Source organism: Crinia signifera, chromosome 3 (genome assembly GCF_055691185.1).
Source record: "Crinia signifera chromosome 3, ASM5569118v1, whole genome shotgun sequence".
Taxonomy (NCBI): domain Eukaryota; kingdom Metazoa; phylum Chordata; class Amphibia; order Anura; family Myobatrachidae; genus Crinia; species Crinia signifera.
This window is the reverse complement of record NC_139219.1, coordinates 7,823,923-7,834,652: the sequence shown is the minus strand read 5'-3', so window position 1 is coordinate 7,834,652 and position 10,730 is coordinate 7,823,923. Positions and strand designations below refer to the sequence as shown.

The following is a 10,730-nucleotide window of genomic DNA, read 5'->3' as shown; positions in this document are numbered from 1 at the left end:
TGGTTAGGCTGTGGCAGAGGAGGGATAGGGTTAGGCTGTGGCAGAGGAGGGATAGGGTTAGGCTGTGGCAGAGGAGGGATAGGGTTAGGCTGTGGCAGTGGAGGGATAAGGTTAGGCTGTGGGGCTAGAGGGGTAGGCTGTAGGGGTGGAGGGTTAGGCTGTGGCAGAGGAGGAATAGGGTTAGGCTGTGCGGCCGGAGGGTTAGGCTGTGGCAGAGGAGGGATAGGGTTAGGCTGTGGGGCCGGAGGGTCAGGCTGTGGCAGAGGAGGGATAGGGTTAGGCTGTGGGGCCGGAGGGTTAGGCTGTGGCAGAGGAGGGATAAGGTGAGGCTGTAGGGTTAGGCTGTGGGGCCTGAGGGTTAGGCTGTGGGGCCGGAGGGTTAGGCTGTGGCAGAGGAGGGATAAGGTTAGGCTGTGGGGCCGGAGGGTTATGCTGTGGCAGAGGAGGGATAAGGTTAGGCTGTGGGGCCGGAGGGTTAGGCTGTGGCAGAGGAGGGATAAGGTTAGGCTGTGGGGCCGGAGGGTTAGGGTGTGGCAAAGGAGGGATAAGGTTAGGCTGGAGGGTTAGGCTGTGGCAGAGGAGGGATAAGGTTAGGCTGTGGGGCCGGAGGGTCAGGCTGTGGCAGAGGAGGGATAAGGTGAGGCTGTAGGGTTAGGCTGTGGGGCCGGAGGGTTAGGCTGTGGCAGAGGAGGGATAAGGTTAGGCTGTGGGGCCGGAGGGTTAGGCTGTGGCAGAGGAGGGATAAGGTTAGGCACTGGGGGTGTACTATGAGACCCAGTCTATGTTGGACAGCGTATTTATGACCCATGTTCAGTTATTACTGAGGTTTATCGCCACAGAGCTGTTACTGTAGAGAATCCTTTCCTCGTCCCTCACCTGGAAGCTAGAACCATTGACCTGTGTAATCTCCTGCGTATGGTGATATTTAACCATTGCTCTATTTCAGTGTTTAAAGAGAAGCCGGAGATCCCCCCCAGCCAGTCCCAGGCCGTTCTGCAGCACGGACCCCCTGAGAAATACTCCTACAAACTCTCCATCATGAATCTGTTCCGGAACGTTCCCTTCCTGCTGCTGCTCATCAGTTACGGTAAGACGCGGACCTGCCGCAGCCGGGTGGCGCCATTTGCCAGTGCTTCTATACGCAGGTGCCCGGTGAGGTTCTGTCTTCCTGCGGGTTCCCTCACTCTCGGACGCGGTGGCGCCAAACCTCTGACTGAGTGTGAAATAATATCCGATAATCTCTCTGTGAGGGGTGGGGGTGGGGGGGTCGTGGTTCTGCTCCAGGTCTCCGGTGACTCATACTCCTGGTATCTGCGATGCTGCGCACATGAGAGGAATAGGTTGTGGTGGGGGTGGGGGGGGGGGTCGTGGTTCTGCTCCAGGTCTCCGGTGACTCATACTCCTGGTATCTGCGATGCTGCGCACATGAGAGGAATAGGTTGTGGGTGGGGGGGGGGTCGTGGTTCTGCTCCAGGTCTCCGGTGACTCATACTCCTGGTATCTGCGATGCTGCGCACATGAGAGGAATAGGTTGTGGGTGGGGGGGGGTCGTGGTTCTGCTCCAGGTCTCCGGTGACTCATACTCCTGGTATCTGCGATGCTGCGCACATGAGAGGAATAGGTGGTGGTGGTGGGGGGGGGGTCGTGGTTCTGTTCCAGGTCTCCGGTGACTCATACTCCTGGTATCTGCGATGCTGCGCACATGACCCAGCGATGTGTCCTCCCTCTCCCATCCACACGATATTTGTTTTGGCAGAAGATGAGATCTTGTTGTCTCTTGTTGCAGGAATCATGACCGGATCTTTCTACTCTGTGTCCACGCTGCTGAACCAAATGATCACACATCACTATGAGGTGGGTCTACTGCATGTACATAATGGCTGCCGCTCTACTGCCGACGCCGTCGGCCCTTACTGCACCATCCTGTCATAGGTTCTTTGTTCTCTTCAGTGTTTTTCTGTCTTTTTTCTTAATGTATATTTTATTGTTTTTTATGTTTCATAAGGAAGGACAAAAATATGTAGAGGGTAAAAATATCAGCATTTGCATAAGAATATACAAATAAATGGGGGTGTGGTTCAATGGATTTACAGTAGACAGACATAATATTGACATAAAAATGGTCGACATAGGGTTATTTATTTACATTTTTGGGGTGTTCCCTATTTTCATCATTTGTGACCCCACTTAGTGTCCCGTGTACCCTCGCCGCAATTCACCGGGCAGGTTTCTGTTCCCAAATATAGTCCACGTGGATGGTTAATATGAATCACATGTTAAACAAATGATGTCGTCCATGGTCATGTCGACCGATTGACTGTCATCTAGTGTCTGTAACCCAAATAACTGGACCTAAATTGTGGTAACCTTGGTTACAGTTGTGCCGCGCTCCGAATGCCTAACAATACAGCTGAGTTAGGGGTCCCAAATTCAGATTTAATCTGATCAAAGGTCATTCTGTATGAGGACCAGAATAATGTGCCATCAATACTGCCCCCTTCTATCCTCCCACAATGACAATGCCAGTCTGATGCCCCGGGCAATAAGCAAACAGCCCACCATCCCCCCTCACAGGGTGGGGGTTGACCTCTTATGTTGTCTATGTATGAATTGTGTCTTATTGCTATTACTATATACTGTATATAGTGTAGACCTGATTATACCCAATGACATGAATCTGATGGCTCTATAGTCCCACAGAATCCTTGCAGCCTGCATATAACACCACAGCGAGAGACTGCGCAGTGTAATACCCGGGACAATGTACATTCCTGACAGGACTTGTTATTGCGGCATCAGGCAGTGACCCGTGGTAGGACATTGCTGTCTGAGTGACCCGCCTGGTACATTACAGGCCCGTGTACGTGTCCGCCTGTAACTCATTAATAGGGTTCCTCCTCGTATGCTACAAACAGTGACGCAGATTTCACATATCTGCAGTGGGTTACGTGACCCGGAGGCCTGAACCTCAGCTGGTACGTGATGCCTCCTACATCCTGCCCCGGTATGCAGTGCGTGATGCCTCCTACATCCAGCCCCGGTACGCAGTGCGTGATGCCTCCTACATCCAGCCTCGGTATGCAGTGCGTGATGCCTCCTACATCCAGCCTCGGTATGCAGTGCGTGATGCCTCCTACATCCAGCCCCGGTACGCAGTGCGTGATGCCTCCTACATCCAGCCTCGGTATGCAGTGCGTGATGCCTCCTACATCCAGCCCCGGTACGCAGTGCGTGATGCCTCCTACATCCAGCCTCGGTATGCAGTGCGTGATGCCTCCTACATCCAGCCCCGGTACGCAGTGCGTGATGCCTCCTACATCCTGCCTCGGTACGCAGTGCGTGATGCCTCCTACATCCAGCCTCGGTACGCAGTGCGTGATGCCTCGTACATCCAGCCTCGGTACGCAGTGCGTGATGCCTCCTACATCCAGCCCCGGTACGCAGTGCGTGATGCCTCCTACATCCTGCCTCGGTACGCAGTGCGTGATGCCTCCTACATCCAGCCTCGGTACGCAGTGCGTGATGCCTCCTACATCCTGCCCCCGTACGCAGTGCGTGATGCCTCCTACATCCAGCCTCTGTACGCAGTGCGTGATGCCTCCTACATCCAGCCTCGGTACGCAGTGCATGATGCCTCAGTACGCAGTGCATGATGCCTCCTACATCCAGCCTCGGTACGCAGTGCATGATGCCTCAGTACGCAGTGCATGATGCCTCCTACATCCTGCCTCGGTACGCAGTGCGTGATGCCTCATACATCCAGCCTCGGTACGCAGTGCGTGATGCCTCCTTCATCCAGCCTCGGTACGCAGTGCGGGATGCCTCCTTCATCCAGCCTCGGTACGCAGTGCGGGATGCCTCCTTCATCCAGCCTCGGTACGCAGTGCGGGATGCCTCCTACATCCAGCCTCGGTACGCAGTGCGGGATGCCTCCTACATCCAGCCTCTGTACGCAGTGCGTGATGCCTGCTACATCCAGCCTCTGTACGCAGTGCGTGATGCCTCCTACATCCAGCCTCGGTACGCAGTGCATGATGCCTCAGTACGCAGTGCATGATGCCTCCTACATCCAGCCTCGGTACGCAGTGCGTGATGCCTCCTACATCCAGCCTCGGTACGCAGTACGTGATGCCTCCTACATCCTGCCCCGGTACGCAGTGCGTGATGCCTCCTACATCCTGCCCCGGTACGCAGTGCGTGATGCCTCCTACATCCAGCCTCGGTATGCAGTGCGTGATGCCTCCTACATCCAGCCCCGGTACGCAGTGCGTGATGCCTCCTACATCCAGCCTCGGTATGCAGTGCGTGATGCCTCCTACATCCAGCCCCGGTACGCAGTGCGTGATGCCTCCTACATCCTGCCTCGGTACGCAGTGCGTGATGCCTCCTACATCCAGCCTCGGTACGCAGTGCGTGATGCCTCGTACATCCAGCCTCGGTACGCAGTGCGTGATGCCTCCTACATCCAGCCCCGGTACGCAGTGCGTGATGCCTCCTACATCCTGCCTCGGTACGCAGTGCGTGATGCCTCCTACATCCAGCCTCGGTACGCAGTGCGTGATGCCTCCTACATCCTGCCCCCGTACGCAGTGCGTGATGCCTCCTACATCCAGCCTCTGTACGCAGTGCGTGATGCCTCCTACATCCAGCCTCGGTACGCAGTGCATGATGCCTCAGTACGCAGTGCATGATGCCTCCTACATCCAGCCTCGGTACGCAGTGCATGATGCCTCAGTACGCAGTGCATGATGCCTCCTACATCCTGCCTCGGTACGCAGTGCGTGATGCCTCATACATCCAGCCTCGGTACGCAGTGCGTGATGCCTCCTTCATCCAGCCTCGGTACGCAGTGCGGGATGCCTCCTTCATCCAGCCTCGGTACGCAGTGCGGGATGCCTCCTACATCCAGCCTCGGTACGCAGTGCGGGATGCCTCCTACATCCAGCCTCTGTACGCAGTGCGTGATGCCTGCTACATCCAGCCTCTGTACGCAGTGCGTGATGCCTCCTACATCCAGCCTCGGTACGCAGTGCATGATGCCTCAGTACGCAGTGCATGATGCCTCCTACATCCAGCCTCGGTACGCAGTGCGTGATGCCTCCTACATCCAGCCTCGGTACGCAGTACGTGATGCCTCCTACATCCTGCCCCGGTACGCAGTGCGTGATGCCTCCTACATCCTGCCCCGGTACGCAGTGCGTGATGCCTCCTACATCCTGCCTCGGTACGCAGTGCGTGATGCCTCCTACATCCTGCCTCGGTACGCAGTGCGTGATGCCTCCTACATCCTGCCTTGGTACGCAGTGCGTGATGCCTCCTACATCCAGCCTCGGTACGCAGTGCGTGATGCCTCATACATCCAGCCTCGGTACGCAGTGCGTGATGCCTCCTATATCCAGCCTCGGTACGCAGTGCGGGATGCCTCCTTCATCCAGCCTCGGTACGCAGTGCGGGATGCCTCCTACATCCAGCCTCGGTACGCAGTGCGGGATGCCTCCTACATCCAGCCTCGGTACGCAGTGCGGGATGCCTCCTACTTCCAGCCTCGGTACGCAGTGCGGGATGCCTCCTACATCCAGCCTCGGTACGCAGTGCGTGATGCCTCATACATCCAGCCTCGGTACGCAGTGCGTGATGCCTCCTATATCCAGCCTCGGTACGCAGTGCGTGATGCCTCCTATATCCAGCCTCGGTACGCAGTGCGTGATGCCTCCTACATCCAGCCTCGGTACGCAGTGCGTGATGCCTTGTACATCCTGCCTCGGTACGCAGTGCGTGATGCCTTGTACATCCTGCCTCGGTACGCAGTGCGTGATGCCTCGTACATCCAGCCTCGGTTCGCAGTGCGTGATGCCTCGTACATCCAGCCTCGGTACGCAGTGCGTGATGCCTCCTACATCCTGCCCTGGTACGCAGTGCGTGATGCCTCCTACATCCTGCCACGGTACGCAGTGCGTGATGCCTCCTACATCCAGCCTCGGCACGCAGTGGAAGACGCCCGGTGTAAGTGCGCTGCCAGGTCCCATACATCTGTCGGGCCTCTGTGTAGACTCTGGCCGTGGCAGTCTCGGCCCTTGTACGCACATACAGTAGGGAAGGTGATTTGTCGCTCTATATGGGCGCTCACATGGACCCCGCTGCGTCCAACCCTGACTGAAACTGGATTAAACACAAAGATTTATGCATTTAATATAGGAGCCTGCAAGATACGTGACACATTAGACTTCTCATTCCGCAGTGATGTAATGTAGAGACTGCCCACCCCTTCTGTGAGGAATACCCCTGCCAGTGTCCCTCCTCAGAGAATGGCTCCAGTAAAACAAATGACCCATTGGTGTATAAATCAGGAAGTGGCTGGATAGAATTCCCCGTTCCGTCATTGTGTCCATTCTGTCACTTTGGAAATAACTGTAAATTCATTGCTGATGCCGCCAGTATCCGCATATCCGCTGTCCGGAGTTACTGGTCTATGCCCATATTACACACTAAGCATCCCTTGTCGTTTCTGTGTGGCAGGGGGAAGAGGTGAACGCCGGCAGGATCGGCCTGACGCTGGTCATCGCGGGAATGATCGGTTCTGTGATTTGCGGCGTGTGGCTGGATTACACCAAAACATACAAGTAGGTAGAACCGGAGCCTGTGACTGTAATATACATTTACAAAGTCTTCTCTTACCCCGGCCCTGGTGCGTTTTCTCCTGCCCACATTGGCGTGCAGTGTTAATTCTGTGGCTTCATCTCCCGCAGGCAGACCACCCTGATCGTGTACATCTTATCGTTCGTCGGGATGGTGGTCTTCACCTTCACCCTGGATCAGGGGAACCTTGTCATCGTCTTTGTAACAGGAGGCATGCTGGGGTGAGTTACTGATTGCCTGCAGTAAACCAATCGTCCTGCGATGGTCTAGATGCTGCAAAGCGGCCAATGTGAATAGTACTGGGGGGGCTAGTGTTGTACCTATTACCAGCTGTTTTATAGCTTTCGTTAAGTTGTTAGTATTTATTAGAATTCAACAGACTATACAGTGAATGGGATCTAGAGGCATCTATATAAAGTAGGGTTGGAGGGCCCTGCTCACAAGAGCTTGCAGTCTGTGTACAATTGCACTGATTCGTCTCTTATTCCCTCAGGTTCTTCATGACAGGATATCTTCCTCTGGGATTTGAGTTTGCTGTCGAAATCACATACCCGGAATCTGAGGGCACATCCTCGGGGCTCCTGAACGCCTCCGCACAGGTATAATAATCATATAAATACCTGCCCCCAACCCCCCCCCCCCCCCCCCCTTAGAGATCACGGTCTTCTATGGAGATCCGCATTGCAGTGCGCAGAGCCGGTGATTCTGGTGAATGGCTTTGCCACGCCCGTCCCCCCTTCCGTCACCCACCCTGCTGAGAAGGCCTTATGCTCCGCATCCTCGCCTCTCTAGTATCTGTGACCCCTGTGGTCGGTCTCCTCCGCCCGGCTGTCACAGCGCAGAGCAGACATGGTGCTGACAGCCAGATCCGTCATCTCTCAGTAACACGCTGTCATTACAGAATGTTCTCACCAAAGGTCACGTCCGCTAATCTGTGAGGTGCCTGTCGGATGTACCTGTCAGACGTCGCACACGTGTGTCCTTGCTGGGGGCACTTTCTGTCCTGCACCGCACGCGTCACACATGTGCGTCAGAGAGGGGGGTTATGCTGGGTGATGGCGCTGTTCTAGCATAATGCTCACTGCTTACATGTCTCCCTGCCACCTTGCCTATTTATATGTGCCGACACGACATGTCGCCTCCTTTCACACTGGATCCACGTCTGCCTTCTGCGCTGCCTCCTTCTGCCGTGAGTTACCAGCCGTCAGCATTTTTTTTACATGGGTCGCACCGTCGACACTGGTTTGCGGACAGGTTCAGATTCCTGAGACGCACAACCTGAGTTGTACCAGCAATATCCTGGGTCAGAGGCTCAGTGTGATGGCATGAGGTCAACAATAGGTAAACCACTATTGATCAACCTGCCATGAAAAAGGTCAAATCATGCAATTAGTTGACATGAAAAATGTCGACGTGATTTTTTTTTTTTTTTACTCCAGAACAGGTGTTTTTTCATACTTTACTATCCAAGTGGACGCAGTTAGATTATAAAACTGTGAAAAACTCATGTCAACCTTTTTCCATGGCAACCTATTGCTTGTGTGGACCAGTAGTGGTCAACCTATTGATTACGGTCGACCCTATCACCAATACCCAGTGTGAAAGGGGTACTTTGTTTGGTCTGGTCTGAACATTCCCCCATGGTGACCTGCCCGCTGCCCTTTCCATCTGCAAGATCTTGACTTACCTGGTTTTAGGAACGTCCCTGGATTTCGGTGGCCCTCAATACAAGGTGGCCTGTACATTGGATACATGGGTCTATAAATTGATTGTCTGTCTATTGTGGGATTTAAGGGAAATAAGCAAATCTCCCAGGAAGCCAAAGTTGTCTGAAGGTGCAAGTCCGCTTTCACATCCCCACTGTCTGAGCCCTCATGCTATACTAATAATGGGAGTCTGCTGATGGTGCCGTTGTCCTGATGCATTAATCACATTGGGTTTATCCTGCCTTTGCAGATATTCGGGATCCTGTTCACACTAGCACAGGGGAAGCTCACGTCCCACTACGACCCCCGTGCTGGGAATATTTTCCTCTGCGCCTGGATGTTTGTGGGAATCATCCTAACAGGTAAGTGTACGGCTGTCTGTCCACCTACTGCGCGTCTCCTCCCCGCCAGGTGAGTGTACGGCAGTCTGTCCACCTACTGCGCGTCTCCTCCCCGCCAGGCTGTGTTCTATGGCTGATGTACATATCATTAGGGCACCTCTGCGCCTGGATGTTTGTGGGAATCATCCTAACCGGTGAGTGTGCGGCTGTCTGTCCACCTACTGCGCGTCTCCTCCCCGCCAGGCTGTGTTCTATGGCTGATGTACGTATCATTAGGGCACCTCTGATATACATCCATCCTCCGTATAACAATAGAATTCAGAGTCTATGAAATGATTGTGTCCTTCAATACATCAGATATTAGTGGCGGCGTTTCCTTATTTGTGCGTTACACTAAGGACACTTGGCAGGGTGGCGGAGCGTTCTGAAAGTGGCCCCTGTAACTTATCTGTACTGTCAGGTATTCTCTCCCACATGCCACCTACACACATGAAGTGCAGGTAGCTGAGGTACACAAGCAGCCAATGAGGCACTTTGTGCCTCAGCAGCACATACTGTAAACTGCGTGTAAATAAGGAATCGGCATATCAAAAGTCAGTGCGCTCCTCTGTTTTGGCTGGTAGCAGTGAGGCTGCAATGATCGCACATGGAACACTGAATACAGTGATTGCTTGTTACAGTGTGTGTGTGTGTGTGTGTGTGTGTGAATATACAGGGGCTGCACAGGAAGGGGTGTCTCTGGTACCACCCCATGTGGAATACAATGGCTGCCTGTAACACTGTGTGTGTGTGTGTGTCTGTCTATACAGAGGCTGCACAGGAAGGGGTGTCCATACCTCCCAACATGACCCTCTCCAGGAGGGACACAATGCTCTGCTCCTGGACTTTCCTCTTAATGTATGACTGCTGTCACCCGTGGTTAAAAACTTTTCTTATTAATTACCCTGTTCAACACAGGTGATGGCAATCATACATTCAGGGGAAGTATATGGTCATCGGATGGGGGGGGGGGGGGGCTCTGTACCCCATTGTACGGGAGCATACAGTCATCTGATGGAGGAAAGCTCTGTACCCCACTGTACGGTATATGGTCATCTGATGGGGGGGGAGCTCTGTACCCCACTGTACAGGAGTTCAAGCTTACATAATGATTTCAGTCGGGCCAGTGTCCTGTCCCCCAGGGTCGCCGGGGCCAGTGTCCTGTCCCCCAGGGTCGCCGGGGCCAGTGTCCTGTGACATATTAAACACAGGTCAGAACCTGAGATCGCAATGTCCAGTAAGGGACCATCTGTACTATGGTGACAGAGCCGCATGTGACAGCCACTCAGCTGCACAGTGTCCGACCCCCCCCCCCCCCCCTTAATAGTTAGTTATTCCCACATGTCCCCATATTTAGCTCAGTGTCTGTCATATATCTTACAGCTCTCATCAAATCTGACCTAAAAAGACACAATGTGAACACTGGAATCGCCAAGTCCGAAGTAAAGTCTGTAAGTATGACATTGTCACCCTCTGGAACCATATATGTGCCTGGCATAGGCCGGGCGAGTTCCTTATGCCGAGCGGGTCGCTGGTTATACCGAGCAGGTCGCTGGTTATAAAGATGGGTTATACCTAGTTGGTCACTGGTTATACCGAGCTGGGCGCTGGTTATACCTAACTGGAGGATAAATGTCTCTATGGTACATTAGGGGTCAGTTAGGTGCATTCTGGAGACATATTACATCTACATCACGGGACGTTGGCTGCTCCCATAGAGGTGCAAAGGATCTGTGATTCTACTGCTATATATATATATATATATATATAGAGAAAGTGGGGTATCAGAGTGCGCCAATTCATTTGCATATACAACAGTATTGTTGAACAAACAGTAGTTAGAAGCAGAATCATAAAATAATTTTTTAATCAGAAATCTTCCAAGAGATGATACAGGCCCAACGCGTTTCTTCAACAGCTTGACTTCATCAGGGGCATTGGAAGCAGAGTAGTACAAAGCAATTTCACACTGTAAAATCATAACAGATTGATATCAATTGTACATAAA

General features: G+C 53.5%; 1 protein-coding gene across 1 annotated transcript in view; it reads left to right on the top strand.

Moving 5' to 3' along the window:
- FLVCR1 (FLVCR choline and heme transporter 1) overlaps nt 1–10,730 on the top strand; it is a 39,015-nt gene that overhangs the window by 4,181 nt on the left and 24,104 nt on the right. Inside the window, exons 2-8 of the mRNA XM_083175189.1 lie at nt 815–1,087; nt 1,787–1,854; nt 6,517–6,620; nt 6,747–6,857; nt 7,130–7,235; nt 8,593–8,704; nt 10,106–10,173. Coding sequence (XP_083031315.1) covers nt 815–1,087; nt 1,787–1,854; nt 6,517–6,620; nt 6,747–6,857; nt 7,130–7,235; nt 8,593–8,704; nt 10,106–10,173 — 842 coding nt within the window. The remainder of the gene's footprint in view (nt 1–814; nt 1,088–1,786; nt 1,855–6,516; nt 6,621–6,746; nt 6,858–7,129; nt 7,236–8,592; nt 8,705–10,105; nt 10,174–10,730) is intronic.